This window comes from Falco rusticolus, chromosome 4 (genome assembly GCF_015220075.1).
Source record: "Falco rusticolus isolate bFalRus1 chromosome 4, bFalRus1.pri, whole genome shotgun sequence".
Taxonomy (NCBI): domain Eukaryota; kingdom Metazoa; phylum Chordata; class Aves; order Falconiformes; family Falconidae; genus Falco; species Falco rusticolus.
Window position 1 is genome coordinate 87,471,582 of NC_051190.1, and position 26,077 is coordinate 87,497,658.

A 26,077-nucleotide genomic window follows, 5' to 3' on the forward strand; every position below is an offset into this window, starting at 1 on the left:
GTTCTGCACTGCATGCATTTTTTTCTTTTAGCCTAGATGTCCCCTTCTTACAAGCAGCAGCACTTAGACAATACTTTAATGAAGTTTAGAATGCTTAGGAAAGCATCTTAATAATGCACTGGGAATGGAAAAGCAGACATGCATAATGCCTTAAGCAAATTCCAAAAAGATGGTATGACCTGTTCCCTTAAAAGACATCAATTGCCTTAATATCACTTTTCAGGTAGAGAGCTTTATCTCAGAAGAGATAACAGGCCTAGTGAGGTAGCCATCCCAGCGAGTTTCACAGAACGCCGATGTGATATTAGTAGTGCACACGGCAGAAGACAGGATAGTGCAGCTAAGGAAAGCAATTTGCTTTCCAGTAGGACTTTGCCCAAAGTTGACAGGCAACAGTACCCTCATCTTGCTGGGAAGTGATCAAGATAAACAGATAAATTATGAGGTGCAGAAGCCAAGGTGTGTTGCACAGCCAAGGACTCACAGGAAACGTGACCAGAAGACACTAGCGTAAGGATGGATCAAATCCTCATTCCCTCTACTGCTCGTAACCTAAACCCATAGCCTACTGGGTATAAGTTACTGGGGTAACACTGTGTTTTTGCAGCTTGCTGTTGTCAAGAAACTAAGTTATTTATGCTACAGCTAGTATATTCCTCTTCCTCATTCAGCTCTGCCTTAAGCACTGCTTCTCCAGAAGAAAATTCAGGTCTTTGAGCACAGCCCTGAAGTAACTGTGTACCGGCTGTCTCCACCAGTGGAGGCAAGGAAGACAGCAAGACCACCATGCAGTCACACCCTGGGCCTTCTGCCTTTCATGGCCACCAGGGCTCCCAGCAGGCTGGAGAGGTAGTCTATCACCCAGAATGATGTCAGCTCCTGATGGAAGAGATCTACAGAAACAGTAGCTAACATAGTCGTTGCCAACACTGACATTACCACCTGCAAGAAGAGAGGTGAGAAACATTTATGCTCAACTCTAACCCTGTTTGTCTTAAGAAGAACAGAGCTTCAGACCATTCTGTAGTCCTCACCACCAATAAAGAACTTTTCACCCTGCCTTCTACGTGTTCCATACTTATCCATATTGTCACTGTGTACTGTTCATTTCAGTATAATGGATAATTGCCATCAGAGTAGTTGTGCATAATTGTATCATTATTGATTAACCTTCCCTTAATTTCAAGAAGGAACTAAAACAAAAGATCTTGCAAAGCCAGATCTGAAATCAAACTTGCCAAAAGAAGCTGAACTGTGGTCAAGACAAGTGTATATAGGGAAAGGTGACTGAGGTTCAATTCTCTGTCAACTGTAACTAGAGGGTCAACTACTGTTTGAGACCCCCAGAAGTTTTCTTAAATACTTGTAAGGAGCATACACAATGCTTAATTAACATAGCACCACCTATTCTTGGTAAATGAATGAACATGTATAACTCTTCCAAGAAATGTAATGCATAAACCTATGTATGGTCTATATAAATGTAACACACAGCATGCCCATTAGGTGGAATGATCCACCCCTGTGTATCCAGCACTGCAATAAAGGTGTTAAGGAGTTGGGGGTTTTTTTTATTCCCAATTTTGGTGAAAGTATCCTCCTGCTGGTTAGACAACATCTGTTTTGGAACAAATCCCTATAAACCCGCAAAACTAAACTAACAAGCAGGAGCTGTTTAATTCCCTGCAGTATACTAAGCCTGATATTTACTTAGGGATAGAAACTGAACTATGTTTAAGAACAGATTTTATGAGTCTGCCTACTTTGCAGAACTGCGTTGATCTCTGCTAGCAGACAGGACAGCACTTGCTACTTGGCTTATGTATACTTTCTAAAGCTAAAAAAGTCACCTCTAACATAAGCTGGTGCTCAGCGAAGTCTGATCTCAGTCCCGTTGGCTGTGCAAGACATTTATCACAGATATGGCCTTTGAAGGCTCTACAGAAAGGCTGCAAACAGAAATAGCAAGTGACAGGAAGATAATGTACTTGCTAAGCCTTGCAGGTGAAATAGTGCCTAAGCTTAACAGGTAGCTGTGCATTTAGGGACAGCAGAGAAAAAGCCCTCTAATACGACAAGAGGAGAATGACAATGCCAGTGCCTACAGTGAATGCCTACGCTGTAACACAAAGCAGCAATTGAGATCTAATCCTGAATAGCTGCTTAGCACTTCCCAGCTTTTGCCAATAAACAACAGGAGCTGAATGCTATCCAGCACACCCCGCCACTCCTGTGGAGATGTGATGCTGTCCCCTTCATTCCTAATCTGCTGGTGAGCTTTGTTCACTAGCTTCAGCTAAATTGTTAATTAAGAGAAAACCTTCATGCAGTCTCATACACCTCTGCAGAAGTAAGTCACTAGCCATGCTTTGCTGCGTAGGTTGTAACAGTAAGTGAGGAACAGTCCTGTTTGAAGGCACATCCCTTCAACCAGGGTGCAAAATGTAGTAGGAAAGGATAAAGATTACATACGTCCTTGCAGGCCCCTTTGGGTACTTGGACTATACCTTAACAGCTACCTCCCAGATATGTTTATCCTTACTATACAGAAGACAGCATCTCCCCAGAAGAAAAAAAAGACTGGGCGGTAGTTTTAGATTTGCACACCCACCACAAAGTTGAAAACTAATACAATAAGGAAATACTGAAGATACACTGATGACACTGGTCTTTTGCAAGACACAAAATAGTGCTGCTAGGAGAGAAGCATTACCCATAAAAGTATGTATGTTTCAAAGCCACCTCAGTGAGAGTCAAGTCACACACACCACAGCATCACAGCTCTGAGAAAAGGCAGACAGCGCTTCTGGTCTATATAAGGCTACCACCTCATCATGGCCCATAAATTTATGGACATCTCTAAACCGGGACATTCAAGATCAAAATCCACTTTTAAATGCACATACTCCCAAGTGGAGCACAGAGTAGACTCAATCATCCTTTCTACCTGCAGTAACTGCCACAGGACTGAAGTCCATCAGACTGCTCATTCTGCTTCCCTGAAGCAGAGCAACTACCAAACCTTCCTCTCTGCAAAAGGGAAAGAGACTGTAATACACAGCTTCGATACTGGAATCCAAGCATTACCACCCACCAGATGCTCTTTTTGGCACACTCCAATTACTCCAAAACACACTTGGGAAGACTAAGACGTAAATGGGCCAATATGGACTAGTAAAGAGAGGTAAATTAGGAAAACTTGGTATTTTAGCATCACCCTCTGTACAGAGGGGCACAAAGCAAAAGCAGACAGGTCTAGAGCACATTTAGTAAGCAAGTCACTGTGTCTTATCTCAATAGGACTGAATAATTTGTCCACACTTTAGAAAACCTCCATTCTTACCCTCAGTGATGAATATAGTGAAATAGTTACATGAATATGTATACAGAAACATATCAGAAGAGAGTGGCTCGAAACACTGCTCCCTCCAGTAATCATATCGACAAACAAGACAGAGAAATCTGTTTGGCCGAGGGATCTGGTTCTCTCTTTTTGGTAAGATCTTTTATCTTAAACACAGGAGTCAAATAACCAAGCTCAAGATAGTCACAAAAAATAAAGGATGTATTTTTCTCCAAAGATCAAAACCATAGCTAACGTAAGACATTCATATTAGAAGTTCATTGTCCAGAAAAAAACTCTTCTGCCATATAAAAAAAAGATACTGCAATTGCTTTACTGCTCAATGATTTCCTTGCTCAAACTGCTTAATTCTTCTCTCTTGAAGTTTTGTCAGTAACTTGCTTTTAACTACAGCATAAAACAATTTTTCTTCACCACCCCCATCTTATCTAAAGCTCTTCTTTTGTTCTGGAGAGTTTTGTTGCATGCTCCTCTATAAATTTGCTCAAATGCTCTAAATCTCTGTCCCCGCCTTCAAATTTAATAGGGTTGTTCTTCTTGTCCCTTGGAGCAAAGTAGATAGTGGGGAATCCCTCCACTTTGTAGCGGTCACTCGTCACGTCATTGGCAGTAGCATCCATCTTGGCTATGATTAGATTTTTCTCATTCTTGTATTTTTTGCCTAGCTCTGTATACACTGGTTCGAGTTTCTTGCAGTGTCCACACCATGGGGCATAAAACTCTATGAGAACATCATTCTTTGGATCCATTACTATGGTATCAAAAGTTTTACCCACTACCACTTTCACAGGCCCTTTGTTATTTTTTGGCACCGGCTGGGACTTCACAATAGGCTTCAGTTTTCCTAGAAGGAAGTAAAACACACACCACCATTAAAATACAGTAAGAGCAGTCCTTATGATCTCCCCCCTCCAAGAAAGGCCAGAAGTACATCCTCCCACCAGGGAAAAGCATTATGTCGGTAAATTAACTTACCTCCGCATGAAAGACTAGTTTGCTGGTGACCTTTTAGCACAATGACCTCATGAAATATAGGCAACAATTTGTTTCACAAACCCCTAGAACCTTTCTCCCTCTTTTTATAGCTGTTCAACCACAACGTATTACACAGTGATTTATTATTAGTCCCAAATGTGAGTGTTCAGCTCACTCTTCAAAGCTGCAAGAACATTTTAGGCCTGCCAAACACGCTCAGTTTTAGAATACAGCTAGATGCCACAGCACAGTCCAAGCAAACTTAATGAACCGAGATTGAAAATAAAAAAGCAAACAACGTTCAAAAGCTTTAACCCACAGAACACTGTAAGGTTGCATGTAAGACTTTTTTGCAGCCATTGCCTCAGGAAAAGCTCTTGGAAGGGGAAAAACAAAGCAAACTGCTTAGACAACCCTATTTTAGAAACTGTACCTTTTTTGAATGCCAGCACAAATTGCCTGAGTACATCAGAGTCAAACTCTTCTGGCTCCATGGCGTATTTCTTGCCACCTTCATCCAGAATGGCAACATTGACATCCTCTCCACTTTCAAGCAGGCCCAAATCTTTTATTTCAGAAGAATAATCTTCCTCATCAGAAACAGCAAACACGTACTCAGGGAAGTCTTTGGCCACTTCTAGGACTTTGCCTCTCCAGTACTGGGTAGCTGAAAAACAAGAACACAACGGGATTAGTAATTTCTAGTTAATTACTGCTTGCTTCCTTCCAAAGCAGAGCAACAGCAGTCTTGGCAAACTTACCAACACGATAGTCAAAACTGAAGTCTACAGAATAATAAACAACCACTAGAGGACGCTTGGTGTATCTTTTAGCATCATTGGAAGGCTTGCGATGACCCACTAGAGGCAAAGCATGTTTTAGCACGTGCTCTTTAATCTCCAAGCCATCTGTAGAGTCCTGTGTAACAAAATCAGGGAAAAAGTTCAGACAAATGGATTTAAGTGGCATTTTTGTTACACAGTACTGAAAATTGATCTTGATGCATGCACAAATAAGAGGGGCATATTATAAACAATGCTGTCACCATAGTCTTCACATCCTTGAGCATTAAAGAATTTACTATTCTACCCTTAAACTGAGTATTGTAATGGTCAATTATTATTTGAATATGTAACCTCTGGGTTAATTTCATAAAGCGTTCTTAAACAAAGCCATACAGTTTCAGGGGACAAACAGGTTGCCTCAAATATCTAGTGGAGTACTTCCAACAGGACGATGCCAACTCTTCATATGTACAAAGAAAGAGAACCTTCAATCCATGCACAAACTTCCTAGCTTTGGATCAGCTACTCACTTTAAGATCCAACACATGCATCTTGGGCTCGTGCTTTGACTGAAATTTTTCTGGCTGCATAACAACTAGTCTTCCTGAAGGTGCTTTCAATAGTTTTGCTATTTCACTGCTGAAGGTGTGATGGAACTTGTAATCTTCTCTTAAACCATTAGCTGAAAAATTAAGGTTAGGGAGAAGGCAAGTCATCAAGAAGCAAACCAACAGTTTCCAACTGAAATCTCAAGACTGCACTGCAAGGAAACTCTTCCCATTCCCAATGAGACACAGAACAACGCATAGTCTTGTGGAACAGCTCTCATCCAGGGCTGAGAAGCACATTAAAATACATACAATTCAAGCAGCACTATTTGAATGCTGTTCAACCACCATCTTTAACAGCTTGTCAAACATGTGGTGAAACAGCTACTTGTTTATCAGTCTCCTACTGCTGGCTTCTCCCCAAATAACAGAAAGTAGAGCTGGAAAGAAACTCACAAGGTCATCTGGTCAGTCTATTGGCTCTGGGGCAGCCTGGGAAACAGTTCTGTATCTTGCCATAGTGGAACAACCAAATCAGCTCCTGATTCAACTATAAAGGACAGCAGTCCCAGAAGCAGGCAGAGCCAGGGGAGAAGAACTGCCCACACTGCTCTCAAGGCTCTGGCAGAAACCAAGAGCTGCTGTGAGTGGTTTGATCATGTGAGACACGGGCTGAGCACTTAACTGTTATACCTCTTCCGTGTGGTAGTAAATATCATTAACAGGATGGTCAATGCACAATGTCAAAACAGTTTTTAAGAACAAATGTTGCCAGGAATGGTCTAACTAAACTGATACAGAGGTGGATGATTATTCTTTTTCCAGGCCCCCCGCCCCCCCCCCCCCCAACAAGTTTGGCAAAGCTGAGCCTCTGGAACTGTCATACAAAACAAGCAATGGCAGACAAAGCCACCAAGGCTTTAAACCAAGAAGTTGTGATTTATTCCTCAGCCAGGAGTTTTCCCTCCTCTTTAATCTACATGTTTTTAGGGACATGATACCAACAGGTATCTCCTGTAACTGCCTGATACTTTAATTATAGCCTCAAAATCTAGTGTGAGGTTTTTTTCTTGAGTACAAGTGGAAGAACACCCTTCAGTCTTATTCCTCTCCAGCTTCCCCCCTGAACAAAGAGCAGAAACAAAGGATCTCACCATGCCCAAAGTCCTGGGCAGGATCTCAACAAAACATTAATTTCATTAATGATTTTAAAACATTCTTTACCTGCTTCCTGATAGAGCTGATAGGCTTTGTCATTCTCTCCACTAAAGACACCAATGATAATGACATCATCCCCATCTCTCAGAAATTCCTGTACTTGCTTGGTAGCCTGAATCTGTTTGGATGGAGGACCAGCCTGTTCAATCATGTAGTCGACAATACCTGTGAGAGAAACCCAGCCCCAAAAAGTTGCTCAGAACATTTACTGAACTGAAAGGTTCAGGCATTCCCTCTGCAACACTGCTTAATACCACATTTCCCATGAGCATCTTTCTTTCTGTGCAGCCCTCCTGCAGTAACTTAAAGACCAAGTCAGCAAGAACTCAGTCCAAGCTTTTAAAGCTACAGTTCTGGATACTTTCTTTCAGGTTGATTTCAGAAGAGGTGGCCAAGCACTAGTTCCATGGATATCAGCTGATTTTTCAAGAAACCCTCAAGGAAATTCCAGACCCTTCACCGTCTCCTGACCCTATGAGCCGAAGTTCTACTTGGACTTGGAAGTCTCAAGTCTTCCCTCTTATTGATATGTAATATTGAGCACTTTACCAGCCCTTAGAGCACATTCCAAAGCAATTAAATGCCGCCCATTTAGTTGTACTGCCACTGCTTCATCATGTGTATTTATCTTATATTAAAAAGGAGCTTACAGTACCACCAGAAGACATTACAAAGATCAGAGACAAATTTAATGCTGCCCTACATAGGCAGGAGAGCAGGCTTTCAGGTTTTCCCAACTAACATTGCTAGGATATTAATGAGTCTGCAAGTCCTATAGGTACATATGTGATCAAACCCTCAGGAAATAAGAAAAAAACAGAAGTTGCAGTACCGTATTTTTCCCGTGGACCACTGTAGTCATAAGGTTTGCCTTTGCGGAATATTTTCAGAGTTGGGTAGCCAGTAACATCAAACTTCTTTGCAAGCTCAGTTTCAGCAGTGGCATCGACTTTAGCTAGGGGAATAGGAGGTGTGCGCTTGCTGAGCTCCTGGGCAGCCTTCTCATATTCTGGAGCAAGCCTTTTGCAGTGTCCACACCTAGGGAAGGAGAGGGGAGGGCAGTTTTTACAAGCCATAAGTCCTGCTAGGTACCTTCCACCTCTGAAGTAGAAGGTTAACCTTCCAGAATGGAGAAAGTAAAAATGAGGTTATTCACTAGGGAAGAAGTCTTCGGTCTAGAAGACTTGTCTCTCCAACCTGATGCTAGCCTCTATGGCTGGCCCCACATTACTATCAGTAGTTTGAATTTCAGAGGCCATTTTTAAACTAAGGACCAAATCCCTTTGGTTTTCAGATCTCTCAACATGTTCCTAAATTAGTAGATAAACAAGGAGAATCTTCAATGAAATTTTGGAGACCACCCCTTGCTGAGACACAGATCCAGCCTAGTCTTCAATGCAATCCTAGACCCAGATTAGAACCAAGGGACACCAGAGCTATACACACCTACCAAGGCAAGCCTCTTTAGAAGAGGCATAACAACATAAAACAGGTTCACCAAGCATGTTCAGGCCAGCTGTGCTGAGGAAGTACAGGGGACTGTCTTCTTGCTTACCATGGAGCATAGAATTCCACCAGGATTATGTCAGCACCATTCACAATGTCATCAAAATTATCCTGGGTCAATACGAGGGTAGCTTCTGGTGGAGGGGTCCAATTGGGGTCAGATACCTCCTTGACTTTGGCCACAATTGCTGAAAGACAGTTCAACAGCCCAATCAGCAAGTCTGCATTATCATACCAGTAGCATATCAAATGCAAGAGTCTGTATCAAGAATTTAAAACTCAAGAGTGACAAGCATGGTCTTGGACCAAAGCTTACATGTTGAGCTTACACAAGAACACTTTCTTAATCAAGCTCCTTTACGCTTTACTTCATTGTTGGTATTGCCAAGGTCTCCTTTCCATGCCACACAGCATCTTACTTATGCAGAGCACAGATCTGTACTTTGCAGCACCACAGCACATGAATTCCATCTCAACAGACAGATGAGGTAGTTTTCCCCCCGGCTCTGACTGAAGTTGGACATATTCATTAAGCAAAAACCAAGTGGTTTTATAAACAGTCAGTATACAGAACAGATGTTTATTAGCTGATCCTTCAGCAAACATGAGACCACCTCCTCTTCAAGTCATATTTCTAGAAACCTTCCATCAGTAACGGCACTACCCACTACCTACAAGATTCTCTTCTAGCACACAGCCAACTGAGAATTTCAGTCTTCAGTGTTATTCTGCTTAAGATAAAGTAATTCAGATCAAAGTCCTTCAAAACAGTCACACAAAGAAGCAAGACCATATACCTCTTCGGTGGGTTTTTTTTTTTTTTTTTTCTTTTTACAGAGAATTGCAAAGGACTGGTGCTTACCGTCTTCTGTCCGAGAACCATCATAGTCAACAGGTTGGCCTTTTTTCAGGATTTTGATGGTCGGGTAGCCACTGACGTCAAAACGACTTGCTAGTGAGGTGGCTGCAGTAGCATCTACTTTGGCAACTGGAATAGGAGGGTCATTGTCCTTCAGAGTTTTGGCTATCTTTTCATATTCAGGAGCAAACTGCTTGCAATGCCCACACCTGCCAGAGGAAGACAAAAGTAGATACATAAATGAAAAACAGATCCACAGGAATGTTTTGCTGCTCTGCATTTCCAGGATGTCTTCTGGCAGATGTTCACAAAATCAATATAAAAATGTTTGTCTTGCTATGTTTTCAGATCATGGATAGAGAGTAACTGTAGTTAATGTGCTGTTTGTTCAAAACCCAGCTGTGGTAGTCTGCCCCTGGCTGAACACCAGGTGCCCAGCAAAACCACTCCGTCACTCCCTGCCTCGGCTGGGCAGGGGAAGGGGAACACCATGGGAGGCTCATGGGTTGAGGGAAGGGCGGGGGGTGGCTCAGCAATTACTGTCAGGGGCAAAACAGACTCAACTAGGGGAAATTAGTGTAACTTATCACCATTCAAATCAGAATAAACACCTTCTCACCGCCCCGCTCTTCTTCCCAGGCTCAATATAATTCCCGATTCCTCCTCCCACCAAGGGGGCACAAGGGGACAGGGAATGGGGGTTATGGTCAGTTCATCACATGTTGTTTCTGCCATCCCTTCCTCCTCACACTCTGCCCCTGCTCCAGCATAGGGTCCCTCCACTGGGAGACAGTCCTCTGTGAACTTCCCCAACATGAGTCCTTCCCACGGGCTGCAGTTCTTCACACACTGCTCGAGTCCCTTCCATGGGGTGCAGTCCTTCAGGAACAGACTGCTCCAGCGTGGGTCTGCCAGAGGGTCACAAGTCCTGCCAGCAAACCTGCTTCAGTGCTGGCTTCCCATGGGCCACAGACTCCTTTGGGCACCCACCGCCACAGGCTGCAAGTAAGTACCTGCTCCACCGTTAACCTCCAGTGGCTGATGGGGACAGCCTGCCTCACGGTGGGCTGCTGTGGGATCTCTGCTCCAGCACCTGGAACACCTCCTCCCCCTTCTTCACTGACCTTGGTGTCTGCAGGGCTTTTGCTCTCATGTAGTCTCACTCCTCTCTCCTGCTGGCAGATTTTTATTTTTCCCTCCTCCTTAATATCACAGAGGCACTACCACTGTTTGGCCAGAAGCAGATCCATCTTGGAGCCACCCACCCTGGTAGCCTCCCTGCTACCAAAACTTTGCCATGCAAAACCACCACACCAACTTTTGGTTTGTAATTTTTTCATTTGACAGACATTTCCATATATGTTTTATAAAGCCATTGTAAAATGTAATTAACAGCTGCTTTTACAACAAAATCTCAAACCTTGTACCATGCTTCTTCCTCCCTGACCCTCCAAATAAAATCTCAGACTTCAATTTCTCCCTACTCTAGGTTCATCTTCTCTACCTAGCACCCTAAATTGAACTAAAGAGAAAAATGAACCTGTATTTAAGTTGCCTAATGAAATATCACACCCACCAGGGCAGAACACCACCTGCTCTCTCTTTGGCCACACCAAACCTCTTTGGGAAGAACACAGGCTCTAGCTGCAAAAGCTGCCACAACAGAGGACACCAGCATAAAACACAGCTGAATATAGCGTGGCAAGGACATGGACCAAGTCCAGAGGAGGCCACAACGATGACCAGAGGGCTGGAGCACCTCTCCCGGGAAGACAGGCTAAGAGTTGGGGTTGTTCAGCCTGGGGAAGAGAAGGCTCCAGGGAGACCTTATAGCAGCCTGCCAGTACCTAAAGGGGCTGACAAGAAACCTGGAGAGGGGCTTTTTACAAGGGAGTGTAGTGACAGGACAAGGGGGAATGGCTTTAAACTGGAAGATGGTGGATTTAGATCAGGTATTAGGAAGAAATGAGGGTGGCGAGGCACTGGCACAGGCTGCCCAGAGCAGCTGTGGGTGCCCCATCCCTGGCAGTGCCCAAGGCCAGGCTGGACGGGGCTGGGAGCAGCCTGGGCTGGTGGGAGGTGTCCCTGCCCAGGGCAGGGGGGATTTGAACTAGGTGATCTTGAAGGTCCCTTCCAACCCAAACCACTCTATGACAATTTATGAAGCTGAAGACGAAACCAGAAAAAAAAAAAAAAAAAGAGGGGGAAAGTAGCATGTAGCAGATAGTCTGTGCTCCTTAGCCTCTCAACCGGCAGGAAGGGGAGTAGGAAAAAGAAAAAAAAAACAACAGTGGTGTTTAGCCTGTGATGACCACGCATCCTTCTGTTCAAATAAATCCAGCTTCTTGTTCAGTTTTCACACAGGCAAACTACAGCTGCAGAAATAGTATCTACAGCCAAGCAGGGATGGGATTCTTTGTAAAAGAGTGGTACTAGTTAAAATGCAACTCCACCTCAAGCAAGATCATATTCCCCCTTCTATTTAAAGACTAAAAGACGAGAAACAAGTCAGCTTTATATCACTAAGCCACAAAGCAAAAAGGTTTTGGCTGCAACACTAACTCACCAACTTGACTGCAAATGTATCCTACTCTTGTTTTCCCCCAATAACCATCCCTATTACTTTCGTCCATAAGAATGCAAGAGAAGATACATTCTGGCCTAGATCCTTTGTCTGTTATATGCAGGTAAATCCATTGTAGCTCCCCTAAATGCACCAGTGCTACTGTGTACACTGATATGCCAGCAGAATTATCATAATTGGTTAGATGTACAATGCACTGTTTAAACTGTTCATACTAATGAGCTATATATCCCTACTCACACCACACCCTTCCAGCAAGGACAGAGATTTGAACTTGGACAAGGGAGACCTTCTCGCAGTTCCCCTACTAGGGAAGTTTCGTCCATCTAGGTGAGCAAACGCGCAAGTTATCAGTGGGCCAGCACAAGGACACAATAGCAGGCTGCCAGATCACACTGCATTACTTCTCTGGAGCTCACTGGGACCATTTCCCCTCCCCAAGAGGCACAGAGCAGGGACTGAACCTGGGCTGTCCTTCTCTTGGCATGGGATCCCTCAGCATTACCCACATCTGTGGAGAAAGAGCTCGCTGTTGTCTGTCTGTACAGGGGCAGGGAAATGGGGACCTCCACACCACCAGAACTGTCTCCTACCTTGGACTCCGCAGAGTCCAGTGCTTCTCCTGCATGCCAGCTACTCCTAACCCAAGCTCACTTTTTAGGAGCATGTCCTGTCAGAGAAGCCCCTGACAGCCTTGACATCCTGCACCTAAGGAGGTACCACAGGCTGCAAACCCACCATGGTGCATAGAACTCCAGCAGCACAGTGTCCTTGTCTGCAGTAAAGGTGTCAAAGTTTGCATCATTCAAGACTAATACACCATTTTCTTCTTTAACTACAGAATCATCATCATCATCATCTTCATCATCATCATCATCACCGCCATCATCAGCTTCTTCTGTAACAGATTCTGGAAAAGTAAAAATGCAATAGGGATTAGACTGTGTCAAGTTTAACATTAAAATAACACTAGCAGGTTAAAGATTTAGTAAGTATATTCTGTGGTTAAAAAAGTATCAACACAATTCAGTTCCTGCTCCATATAAAATGACAGCTACTTCAGTTTGCAAAGAGCTTGGACTCAGATGCTTGACCATTTAATTTTTGTCCACTCTACACCAGCTAACAGCATAAGTATTTCAGTGAAGCGTCAAAACGTATTTTGCGCTTCAGGGCAAACTAGTAAAATGGACACAACAAGAATTAACGCACACAGACCTATGTCATGGCCGTTACCAAAGTACATTGGGTATCTTGTTGAAATGTTGGAAGCGAGACATGTGTTGTCGGGCAAGAGGGGCACACGGATGATACCTGAATTCAAAAAGAAGCCTTCCGTCATGCAGCAAAACAGCTGTCCTTCAAGTGCAGCAACTTGTGGTTGGAAAAATATCAGGTGTCTCATACCAAATAAGTAGATGTTATCTGTCCCCAATGCTTCCCTTGTACCCTTACTCATTACAGTTGTAACACCACAACTGATATGCTCTGCTCTGCCTGTTTGAAGGTCTAATCAAACAAACTCACTCAAATGCCATCATTTCACTACTACCAAGATGGTTTAGAGGCAGTGCTTCAAAATTATGCTTCTGTTCCTGACTGCTCGATCCCACCCCTACCACCTCAATATATCTTGCATTCAGTTACAGCAACGTTTCAGGCCTGCAATTCATTGGATAGGCTTTCCACTCACAGAAGCATCACTGCTCTGGATCAGCAGGAGGCTGCACAGTGAGTGTAAAAGCAAACAAGTGACTGTCACAGGAGTCCTGTGAAAATCCATTCCTGTGCACCTGGTGGATACCAAGTACTCTCCTAAAAATTAATGGAGTGAGAACTTCTTTCAAAGAATTTTTTCGGGAAGCCTTCTATTTAAGGAGGCCCAATCCACTGGTCCAGAACAGGCCATTCAAGGAGAAAGGACATTTGCTAAATTACTGAAGCAAAGTTCGCACATGAAATCTGAAGCCAAGATATTTCAACTGGTTCAGTCTTTGTTGGCTTGGAATTTGAGATGGGTTCTTTAATATTTGATCTCTCACATGTTCCTTTAAACTTTCATTTTTTTAAACTGCTGTCATTGGAGGCAAGCAGACCTTCTTGAATGACTTTAAAGGAATGGTAAGCCACAGAGCAAGTAATGAAAATACCTCATCCCAAATGAAAACTGTGAACCTAAGGCTCTTTCAACCACTGAGTCCCAGGATTAGGGAAAAGAAAAATAAGAAAATTAAGGTTTGTTGTTCAATTGTGACTAAGCTGATCGGAGTTGCTGCAGTAGGACAGTAAATCACATACATGTAAGTTATTTATTCAGGACAAGAATTCTGAAACTACTCTGATATCACCTAAAATGTGAAAGTTGATAATGATAAATATGTAATATACAGGTATGAAAAAACCAAACCCTGCTATTTTAAGACCAAAGGCAGCCACAGGAATAAGCTCACCATAGACAAAACTATGCTGTTAAATTGCAATACCTATTTTTCTGTTAGAAGAAGGTATTAAAAAACATAAGTTTATATGCTCTCAGAAAACAATATGTGCTCCTGGAGAAAATGTATTTATCTTAATTAGAACACAACTATACACACCACCAAAATACTAAAGCTTCTGATGAGGGGAAGAGATCACAGGAGGTCATTTATCACACAACAGTAGTCACCTGGATTAAGTTTCTTCCAAGAACTACTACCATTTCTTCTGATCTACGAAGCAGCTAAAAGCACTGTTTGCAAGTGGACAATGCCTCTTGTGTTGCTACCTCTGAGCACTTGCAGTGAAAGGGCTGAACTGTCAGAACACCCTTGAAGTGAATCTACAGCAGTCACGTACCTACAGGAATGAATGTCCTGGTGAAAAAGCCTAGTTTTCAGGGGGTTTCAGCAGTCAAAACTTCTGCTCACAGAAGTAACTACAAAGCTGTACCCAGCAGTTTTGAGGGCTATGTTTCACCACAAAGTGTTCATGGTTGGTCTGTGCCTGAATTCCTCGCAAGTTGTGCAATGCCTATTGCTTTTCCAAGCAAATCACTTCAGACTTGATTTTTCCTGACACAAAGGAATTTGAACAAAACTAGCCAGCCAATTCTGCTCACGCATCTCTGAAACTCACTACCAGGTTGCAGCTCTCATTCAGGCTTACTATTGCTAACTACCCACCCCCAACAGACAAAAGACCACTGCAGCTACTGTGGCACAGGCTCACGGTTTAAGAAGCCGAGAACAAAGCACCACCTCCAAAAACAGCCTGCATAGATAGAAAATGTTACCACTAGATCTAACGTCCATCACCAAAATATTTTTTTATCTTTCCCTGCAAGTGTCTGTACAGCCTGCCAACATAAGACTTCCTTGACAGTGACGCATTGTCATGGATATTATACACACCCACTTCCTCCTCCTTGGAGGTGGAGGCAGGACAGTAGCATGGAACAGCAGGACTCCAGCTTTTGCCAACTGGCTTAAGGAGGGCATGCATTTCCAAACAAAAAAGGTAACCACACCTATAGATTGGTCCTTAACAGTACAAACTCGCCCTCTGCAGTCTCCAGCTTCACCAGTACCTAAGGTTATCCTAGCTACCTCTAACATCCCCTTTAGTGTTGGGACTGAAAGGCCTGTTTCAAGGACCTGACCAAGTACGGGAGAAGGAATCCGCACTTTTTTCTAATGAAAGAGCAACAAACTTTCCTCTGCGTTCCTGAGTTACAGTTTGAAAATAACAGATACAGAATGAGCTTAACTGTAACACCTGAAGAGGCAGAAGTAGCTAATAAATATTTGCATAACACAGCTCATGAAAATAAAATAGCTGCACCCAAACTGAAGCATCTTTGCTGCTGCAAGTGTATTTGCCACACTGCCCTAGTCAAATTTCTTTTCCAAAGCCATACAGTGCAAGAAAAATCCAGACAAAACCAGGCTTCATCCCCTGAACAATCAATTTACATAAGGTTACTTCTTTGTTACTAAGTAAATTTATTACAGGTCTGCATTTCAAGGACAAAAATGGAAATGCCTAACTACATGTATTTTTAAAGCAAAGGCTTGGTAAAGCCTGGTTCACGATTTATATATACAAATTTGAGATACACAACAGACATAGGAAAACGATTCAAGTTGTGCAAAGGATTAGTGTTCAGCTCGCACACAGGAGGAAATACTTCCATCACTATGCATCTTTGATACCAAGAACTCACACGATGAGAAACACAGCACACATGGGAAATATTGATGAGAGCCTGGCTGTGAGAAACTGAGCTACTGCTGTCTGCCAAAGGACTCAGGCTGCACTGTTACACCACAGGTGTTACTTCATCATCTGATGGTAGCGGGGGAAATAAGGACCAGGCTTCATCACAGGCTACAAAGTGATAATAATCAAATGTTCTAAACAAAAGCAGAGAAAGAGACATAATGCAAAATCTTCCCATGAAGCTATTTCTTTTTAATTCTACGGTGAAATATATGTATCTCCTTATTGCAGATACGATATCCTATTAAAAAAATCTCTTAATCCGTATCCTACACATTATGCAGTTGGTGACACAGATAACGTACCTTGACATAAATGCATTTCTTCAAGTTCCAGTGCCTGTTCACTAAGCAAGAATTTGCAGGACAGGAGTTCAGGAGGTCATCCATAATCCAGCCTCCTTGAACGCCCTCCAATACTTAACATACAGCAGCGTTAATGCAGGAAATATGAAAGGTGTAGGATTTCTCAAAATCCACGTGAAAGACGCTTAAAACAAAAAACCCAGCACTTTCAAAGGCCTGCCTCCTACGTACAGTTGCTAAACTTAAGTCCGAGCAGCTTTGTCTCAGCTAATTTTGGAAAGGAGAAGACACGCATCAGTGAAATTCAAAGACAATGGGAAGAACCACCAAGAAACTAGCAACAGGCGGCTTTCCTTCTGGGGAGAAGCCCAGGCACTCGGTTTGAGACACACAGGGTGCACAGATTCCCTGAGCTAAGGGGGTCAGGAAAAGGGGGCTCCGTCGAATAACGAAATGGCAAATTCACCGGTAATTTCAAAGCCAGCACTCGCCAACATGGCTAATCGCCAGCTTTCAGCCCCGAGGAGGCGAGGCGAAGGCGCCGCGCAGCCAAGCGGCAGCTAGCCCGTTACGAGGAGCAAGCAGCTCTCCGAGCCACCAGCGCCCGCACGGGAGGGGGGGAACGCCTCGCCCCGCCGACTCGGCCCGGAGGCACGCGGAACGGCCCGCCAGCCCTCATCCGCAGGCAGCCCCCGCTCCCCCGCTCTCACCTCCGTCACCCTCTTCCTCCTCGCCGGCCGCTGCACCCCTCGCCAGTAGGGCGACCTGGGCAAGGCCCAAGAGCAGCATAAGCACCCACAGCCCGCTCGGCCTCATCCCGCCGCTCCTCAGCGCAGCGCAACACCGCACGGCACGGCACGGCACAGCTCCGCTCCGGCCCTGCCCGGCCCGCCGCGCCCCTCACAGCACGCCGCGCCCGCCCATTGGCTGCCTCCCCGCGACGCGGGCGGCACGGCCGCCAATCGCCTGGCGCGTCCCTCCGAAGCGGCGCCGCGGTGAGCGGCCAAAGCCAGGGGCGAGCGCCCGCCTCCCCCCCATAACATCGGGCGCCGGCTCTGAGGTGCCTCACGCCCATTGGCTGGCGGCGGGCCGCCAACCGCCGGCCGCCACGCACCTCAGGCGCAGCCGCCCTGGCAGCGGGGCGGGGGAGTGGGGGAGGCGGGGCTGCCGCCCCCGCCCCAAGGGCGAGCAGCCACATCGCCCTTCGGGATTGGCGGCGGCGGACGCTGGGGGCGGGCGGAGGGCGGGGAGAGGGGGAGAGGTGGGGCCAGCGGGCGACTGCAGCCAGTGAGGGCGCGCCGCGTATGAAGGGCGGGGCGGGGGCTGCTGGGTCGGCGGGGGCTGCTGGGTCGGCGGGAGGGGCTCTCCTCGTCAGGAATCTGGCGGGGGTGGTCGCGTTCTAGTTCATGGGGCGTGGGCTCGAGGCTCCTGGTGGCGCAGGCCCCGAAGTTTGTATTATCTAAGTAACTGGGGTGGTTTTGTTACCGATAAATCGTAACCAGGAAAAATCTCCAAAGCAAATGACAGTACAGAAAGACGACATTGATTTATTGCAGCGCTGGGTGCGTGGGGGATCTCTCCTGGTAACATGCACACCACCGTACTTGGGGGTACGTGTTACATATAGTACAGTACTTGCATATTCATAGTACATTATATATTCATTCATGCGCAAGATTGCTTACAAGTTTCTCGCTTCTAGTGCAAATCAGTGATAGCAACCCCTTATCAGCTTGTCTCCTCTTGCAGCCACTTCTTCACTTGCAGACTGCTTTCTGCATAATTGATATGGCGGTGGCCTTACCGCTGTTCCTGCCCGGGGCTGGCTGCCTCTGTGAAGTCCTCTCAGCCATCAGTTTCGGTGACTTGCGACGGTGCGTACATAAGCATTACAGGCTTGAGAGGGTGGGCCAGCCCGACCCAAACCCTGTGCACATTCTTGTTTAATTAGATCAGAGTTTGGTAATTAGGGAGTTGAGGCAACCTTTTGCCCCTGGCTGAACCCCAGGCGCCTGGCAGCGCCTCTGTCACTGACCCCGCCTCCGCCGGGCAGGGGAGGGGGAACCCCACGGGAGGCTCATGAGTCGGGGGGAGGGCTGGGGGGTGGCTCAGCAATTGCCGTCACAGGCAAACCAGACTCGAGTTGGGGAAATTACTGTGATTTATCGCGATTCAAATCAGAAAACACACCCTCCCCCCGCCCCTCCCTTCTTCCCGGGCTCCACCAATTCCTGGTTTCTCTCCCTCCCCCGAGCGGGCGGGGGCCGGGCCATGGGGGTTACGGCCGGTCCGTCCCTCGGGGCTTCTGCCGCCCCTTCCCCTTCACACCCTCCCGGCCCCAGCGTGGGGCCCCGCGGGTGCGGCCCCCCGGGCACAGCCGGGCCCAATGTGGGGTCCCCGGCCCGGCCCCTCTCCCCGCGGGGCCCCGGCCCTGCCGGCAGCTGCCCCAGCGCGGGCTGGTCACGGACCCCTGGGGCACCCCCTGCCCCCGGTGCGGGGGGGGAGCTGCCCGGCCGGGGGCTCCCCGGGCTGGGGGTGTTATATAAGTTGGCGATAATAACTGGTCAAGGCCAGAGCCAATTGAACCGAATTAGTTTATTAAAGCAAGCGGCAACAAGCAAAACAGTGCTGGGCAGCCGGGGAGTCTCTTGCTCCACCAACGGCGCGCGCCCAGTTCCCGAGAGTCACCGGTTTTATACCCTTCGTTTTCCTGTATATGTGTCTCCTTTAGCGGTGTACTCTGCGTCTGCGCGGCTCGTTGCTAGGGGGTCGTTCATTGTCTTCTTCAGCCTCCTGGTGGTCGTGGGGATGAAGGCTCCTTGTCTTCCTCACGTCACGAATTCCTCGCCTCGTACTTCTGTACTCCCTTTTCCCTTGCTTCCTTGACCCTCACACAATGTTGTCTTGCTCTACTATATTTGGTTAGTTGAGCGCTTGCAGTTAGTCTCACACAATGTAGCAATATAGTTAGCCTTGCAGTTAGTCTTACATGGTTTATGTGGCAACCTCCTTCTCCTTTGTCTTTTAACTGAAATTGATGAACAAACAGTTTACTATCTATCACAGGGGGAGCCTCTGCGGCGGTGCCGGGACCTCCCCCCCGGCCCCCTGCGGCCCAGCCCCGGGGGGCTGCCGGGCTGCGCCTCTCGCACCTCCTCACTCCTCTCTCCAGCTGCAGTTGTGCAGGTTTGGGGGGGTGGTGGTGGTGTTTATCCCCTTAAATCCGCTGCCCCCGCGGCTGGTGGGCTCAGCCCTGGGTTCCCCCCGGGGCCGGCGGGCACGGGGGCAGCTTCCAGCAGCTTCTCACAGCAGCCACCCCCGTAGCCGACCCACCCCCCCCCCCCACTAGGCAAACCCAACACGGTGACTTACCACCGTTTACCTGCAGTGTGTGGCAGTGCCGTAGAGCCTGGTGGCCCGTGTTTCACAGAAAATCACAGAAAATTTTAGTGTCCTAGAAGCACAGAAAATACTGTGATTTTTTGCTTCAAAATGCCTGGTGGGGCTGAGGATGGTGGGGTGCAGCAAGTCGGACTGTAACACTGCCATCAGCAATGCAAGCGAAAGTGTTCCGGGCCTTGGGCAGAGGATTAGGGTGTGCAGCTGCCTGCCTCAATAGCTTATGCTTACCTTTTTGTGTTTCTGAAAAGCTGTGGTGAAATTGAGGTCGTTTCGCTGGTTTACTGGAGAGCGGGTATTTGCTGAGTCAGGTTTTTCCAAGTGTATTGGCTGCTTCCTCATCAACAAACCTACAGGCATAAGTGGGCCTTGGGATAGTTGATTCTTCCCCTTTCCCCTTCCCGACATAGCCATGGCACTTCTTTTTTTCTTCCTTTTTTTTCCCCCTAATAACTGTATTTCTCCCTTTTGCGTACTGATTGGGACTGGAGAGAGAGATCAGCATAATTTCTAGCGATGACTGTTCAAATACTTGTGTGGTGAACATCTAAGATCTAACAAGACAGTACTAAAAACTGGGCTTTTGGTGCTCGCATTGCCGGTTTGGCCACATACTTGGACAAAACACAGCTGTTTGTAGGTTCGTGAAACAATTAACAAAATTCATGACTCTTGAATAGTTTGTAAGCAAAGAAGCACTGTTGTTAAATTCAGTGCAGAGCAACCACACGGTAAGGTGGTAGCAGCAGCTTCTGATAAGCAAATACTTTCAAGACCTTGAAGTGCAAGCTTAACATAAGAAACCCACTATTTTAGGGGACTGAGAAGACATTGTACTGCTCTGAAAGACTGCTGATGTATCTGGGTTTCCATTCAGCATTTGTCTGTGGTCTGTAGCAAAGAGGTTGGAAAAAGGCATTAAAACGATGCCTTGTTCTACATTGTGAACTTATAGAATGGGAGGCTGTCTTCCTTCAGTTCAGTTGCCAAACAAGTTATTTTTAAAATACAGTGGCTGATACACTAGCAATTTTTCAACTTATCTGCCTGCTGCTGCAATCCAGTGAGACCTGATCTGAACCAGGTTAGAGCTGTCTTGATCCTGCCAGGATCTTGATCCTGATCCTGTCTGGTTTTGGTATCAGTATAAGAAAACCCAGAACTTGTTTTGAGGATAAGTTTGATTAACACATTCAGTAATTTGAAGATAACACATAATCAGATTGGACAATTAGTGTTCTGAATGCAAAAAATTAGTAGTAAGGAAGGCTTTTATTTAGAGTCTCTTCACTGGTTAACACAGCCTTCGATTTGAATACTATGTCAGTGTGTGAAACATTTACTGCCTTTGTCATTAGAGTTTGTAAGAGAAATAGCAACTATTGTAATGCATTTTATTCTGCATTAGGTTGGAGATTATCCACCTGACAGTGACCTGTGAAAGTAGAGGAGTTCTGTCAGGCCCAGTACTTCATGACTGACATTGTCGAGGCCATTGGAAAACTGGTTAAAAAAGCTTGCAGAAAAAACAGGTATGTAAAATGAGGAGGTGGTGTGAGTATTGCTTTCATCTGTTAGAATGTGAAATACAGGATTAAGTACTTTTGTGATGGCTAAGTTTTATGGTTGCTGTGTTTTATGCCTATACAAGTTAACCAAATTGAAAATTGATATCAGGTGTTGATCTTGACTCAAAGGTGTCAAGCACCAACATCCAGCTACACCAGGGGTCCTCAAAATTTTTAAACAGAAGGCCGGTGCGCGGATGAAGTGGCAGGCAGGCATCTGCGGCTGCTTGGTTTCCCCCCCAAACCCCAGCAGGGTGTGTGTGTGGGGGTGTGTGTGTGGCGGGGGTCAGGTGGGTTCTGTAAACACCGGGGGCCTGATTGAGGACCCTGGAGGGCCTTATCTGTCCCATGGGCTGTAGTTTGAGGACCCCTGAGCTAGACAGTGAAAAGGCAGTGCAAATACTACAAATACAGGGTTTCCTTTATATTTGTTTGAACTGCAGGAGGAAAGCCTGCAAGACAGAGTCCCTGTAATCCCTGTTCAGCCAAGGATAACCTGATCATTCGAGAGATTTGCTGAATTGTGGATTCATTGTGTGGGTAGTTCCAGTATTGGTAGCCCAGATCTTAGGCACATCCCACTAGCCAAACAGGGCAAAGGACCGTAGTCTGGCCTGTCGTCAAACCAGCGGGGCTGTGCCTGTCTTCCTAGTTTGGAGTAACGGAAAATAGCATAGCGAGTAATAAATAGCACACCAAACAGAAGTGCAATTCATGATGGACCAGCTAGGGCGCAAGCTTGATGCGATTGTGAAATACACGGAGCACTGGGAAGAGCTGTGCAGCTTTTCCAAGAGATTCCTTCCTGCTCTCTAAAGGCTTCCTTACCTGTGGGGGTGACCATATGAAGCTGAAAATCCCCTGAACTAAGAATGAACCTCTGAACTGGTAAGAGCACTGTGCCTTTTGCCAGGTACTCATTCTTTACATGAGTTAGTAACAGGAAAACTCTCCTCTTTACCAGGAGAGTCTCTAGGTAGAAGGTAAGTAAAACTGAGCCTGGAACAGATAACTAAGTATAGGACCGTCTGTAGGTTAGATGCATGGAAAAGTGAATGGCACAGGTCCGTTGCAGCATGTGTGCTGTGAGAAACTGGCCATACTTACAAGTTACTTCTGGCTCAGACTTACAAGAAAGCAAACAAGCACTGGAAATATGAGACCTCAAGAGCATTGATGGAGCAGTTCCTGGGTAAAAGGCATTTCTGTCTGCTAACATCTGCTATGCTGCAGAAAAATCCAGGTGCTGGCACACTGGTTATTTGAAAATGGATTATGTTTTGCACATGTTGTGTTTTGATACCCTTATAAGCTGTTAGCATCACAGTTGGCAGACTTGTATCCTCAGGAACAAGCAGATGATCATAATCCTTACATACGCTTTTCCTCAGGAACATTTGGTATGTGTCTTTCCTGTTGGTTTAAGTGGTCAATGGCTACCTTAAAGTCCTCACAGGTTGCACCTGTGTTTTCCAGCATCATTAAGTGATGGACTGTGAAAATAGCTCTTTGTAGCATACTGTGATTTTCTGCTTCAAATGGTGTCCTAGAAGTTGACTAGTGTCATCTGTCCATCATTCTGCAAATACTATGGGGTACAGTTGTTGATTTGAGAAAAGGCAAATTCAGCCGTAAGTGTCAAAAAAGTAAAAGCCAGTGAAGTAATGAAAATTGCAAGGTATGCCAGACTAAGCTACATTAGTCTAATTTCTGCTATTAAATGATATCACAGTCTCAAAAGTAGATTTGAACCAGCTCAGTAACAGTACTGAGCAATTATAATGGTCTCACGTGTGTGGTAGCTGCTTTAATTTATTGTAATCCTTAATATCACAGAGTGATGCTGACTGGTATTGTCTGAATAGAGGTGCAATAAATTAATTTACTATTTTTAAATATGAATGTTGTGTCTGTGTGCTATAGTAAGTTGCTGATTGTGCTTAAAGGATTGGAAATGCATTTTAATGGGATGTATGCAGCCACAGAGCCATGCCAGTGAACTAAGGTGTTGGACTGTGATGCACAGCATTGTCAGTAGGATTGTGTAACAGGCCACTTTTTTTCTTTGATTTTTTTTGAGTAGAGTTCTGTACAGCATGAGCTGATGGTGCTTCTGATGCCACCCACTGGCAGTCTAAAACGTGGATGAAATGCTGCTAATACACACTTAACTTTGCAGAATGTGCACAGTTCTGAATAGTTTTGGGGGAATGCTCTCAAAATTTGTTTTCTAAGAAGAGACATTCAGTTACAAAACCTCTCTTTTATGTGATCTGCCAGTTTTAAACTGGCACAGTATCACACAGGTGTTTTGAATGATTTTTCTGGTAGCTTTCCTGTGAACATCAGTATTGGTAGATAATATTCAGACCTCATTTCAGAAGCAAATGATACAAATACTGCTAAAATTAGCATAAGAAAACTGTCTAATTTCAGTTATACTGATGTCATTAAAAATTTGGGTCTAGGGCTTAAAAAACATTTGAAAATTTTAAGATTCTTGTAGCTGATCTCATCTAGTATGGATTGCAGTGTCAGACATATAGAATTATAGAACCATAGCGTGATTTGGGTTGGAACGGACTTTTAAAAGATCATATAGTTCACCCCCCTGCCACGGGCAGGGATGTCTTTCACTAGATCAGCTTGCTCAGAGCCTTCTCCAACCCAACTCTGAACGCTTCTGGGGATGGGGCATCTACAGTTTCTCTTGGCAGCCTGGTTCAGTGTCTCAACACTCTCACAGTAAAGAATGTCTTCCTTATGTCCAATCTAAATCTACCCTCGTCCAGTTTAAAACTGTAGCCCTTTGGCCTGTTACTACAGGCCTTGGAAGAAAGTCTCTCTCCATCGTTCATATAAGCCCCCTCCATATATTGCAAGGCTGCAATAAGGTCTCCTCAGAGCCTTCTCCAGGCTGAACAACCCCAGCTCTCTCTGTCTGTCTTCACAGGAGAGGTGTCCCATCCCTCTGACCATTTTCATGGCCTCCTCTGGACCCACTCTGACAGGTCCATGTCTGTCTTCTGCTGGGGGCCCCAGAGCTGGATGCAGTGCTCCAGGTGGGGTCTCAGAGAGCAGAGTAGAGGGGCAAAATCACCTCCCTCGACCTGCTGGCCACGTTTCTTTTTGATGCAGCCAGTTGTCTTCTGGACTATTAAGCACACATTGCTGGCTCATATCCACCTTTTCATCTACCAGCACCCCCAAGTCCTTCTCTGAAGGGCTGCTCTCAATCCCTTTATCCTGCAGCCTGTAGTGATGCTGGGGATTCCCCGGACTCAGGTGCAGGACCTTGGAGCTGGTCTTGTTCCTCCAGCCTGCCCAGGTTCCTCTGGGTGGCATCCCCTCCCTCAAGTGTATCAACTGTGTTTGGACAAGTGTTTTGTATTACATGTGTCAAGTGTGTTTGGACACTGCCTGCCAGAAGGGTTTGGCAACGTTTGTAGTAGTTAAACAAGCGCCCGGGGAAAGGGAATGTGATTACCTACTCCAGTAAACTGATAGTTGTTTGCTGACACAATGCTGGCCTGTGCCAGGTAGAGCAGCACTTCCAAGGACTTCTGGGCATTCTTCTGGAGCTGATGTGTTCCTGGGAGCTGTTTGTGTGCAGCCAGCCTGCTTGGAGAATGAGGGAATTTATTAGCATAAAAGCAAGCACGTCATGTTGGTTGGCCCGAGTGCCTAGGAGTATCCCAGGCGTGTCTAATTTACCGGTATAGACTTGGCATTTCAGGGGTTTGTCAACTGGTGCCAAGAATAGCAGAGAATGTGTGAAAATATGTACTCACTGAGATATGTGGCCTAAATGCTGTACCTCACATTATTTTTCTTCAGAGTTCTATATTGGACGTATGGATCAGAAGGGATTGATTACTTCAGGTGTCTGTGAACTTACAAGGTTTCTAAATTTGGATGGCTATGAATCCAAACCAACTTTGTAAATGTAATTTATATCTAAACTGTAATTTATAACATATTTTTTTTTCCAGCTGAAACATATACATATAGATCACTTTCATGGATTTAATGGTAACTTCATATGGAATAAACATTGGAACCTTTCAACAAGGTCACATTCTAGTGCTTTCAACATGCAAAAGCAGTCTTACCAGTATTCAAGACTACAATGTGTTGACAGCTTGGATGTAACAGAATGGATATAACGGAACTTTCATGGTGACTACTGCTAGAATTTCTTACTTTTTCACAAATTGTTTTCCACCTTTTTGTACAGATGGCTAAATGTTTGCCCTGCCTCCCGTAAGGGACAGTTAAAGTTTGTGAAGTTCAGTGCATCGCTGGCTCTAATGCTTTTTGGCATATGGGGATTTCACTAGAAAAAAAAAATTAGCAGATTTATCTGTGCATTAGATATATGCATATAGCACAATGGAGGTTTAAAAGAACAGTACTGTGAAGGTACAGAACTGTATAGTAGTTTCTTGATAATGGTTGACCTAACAAGATGAGGATAGTTGTTTTATGTTGGACAATTGAAAAAAATGGTAATTACCTTGCAGAGGTGGTTGTAACTTTTCCAAAGGTCAAAGGTGCCACAGTGTTTGGGCACATCTTTCCATCTGAAGAAGCAAGGGAGGGTGAAATAATTTTATGTAAAAAGCAAAAAGATTCCTAGATGGTTTCACCTGGCCTGAGTGTAGCCTGGAAAGTTGAAACACTTCTTTGCAGCCAGAGAAAATTCT

At 45.4% G+C, this 26,077-nt stretch overlaps 1 protein-coding gene and 1 long non-coding RNA gene across 2 annotated transcripts in view; one reads left to right on the forward strand and one right to left on the reverse strand.

Moving 5' to 3' along the window:
• Positions 1-3,538: 3,538 nt before the first annotated feature.
• On the reverse strand, positions 3,539-17,288 carry PDIA4 (protein disulfide isomerase family A member 4). The gene is made up of 10 exons (XM_037384058.1): positions 17,115-17,288; positions 12,578-12,749; positions 9,259-9,464; positions 8,446-8,584; positions 7,723-7,928; positions 6,897-7,055; positions 5,655-5,806; positions 5,101-5,257; positions 4,773-5,006; positions 3,539-4,208 (listed from the first exon to the last, which is right to left on the reverse strand). The coding sequence occupies exons 1-10, from the start codon at positions 17,218-17,220 to the stop codon at positions 3,793-3,795; spliced, it is 1,947 nt and encodes a 648-aa protein (XP_037239955.1). The 5' UTR covers positions 17,221-17,288; the 3' UTR covers positions 3,539-3,792.
• Positions 17,289-17,792: 504 nt separating this feature from the next.
• The window catches only part of LOC119146429, a 43,093-nt gene continuing 34,808 nt past the window's right edge, over positions 17,793-26,077 (forward strand). Inside the window, exons 1-2 of the long non-coding RNA XR_005103736.1 lie at positions 17,793-18,014; positions 21,212-21,335. This is a non-coding gene — a long non-coding RNA (uncharacterized LOC119146429). The remainder of the gene's footprint in view (positions 18,015-21,211; positions 21,336-26,077) is intronic.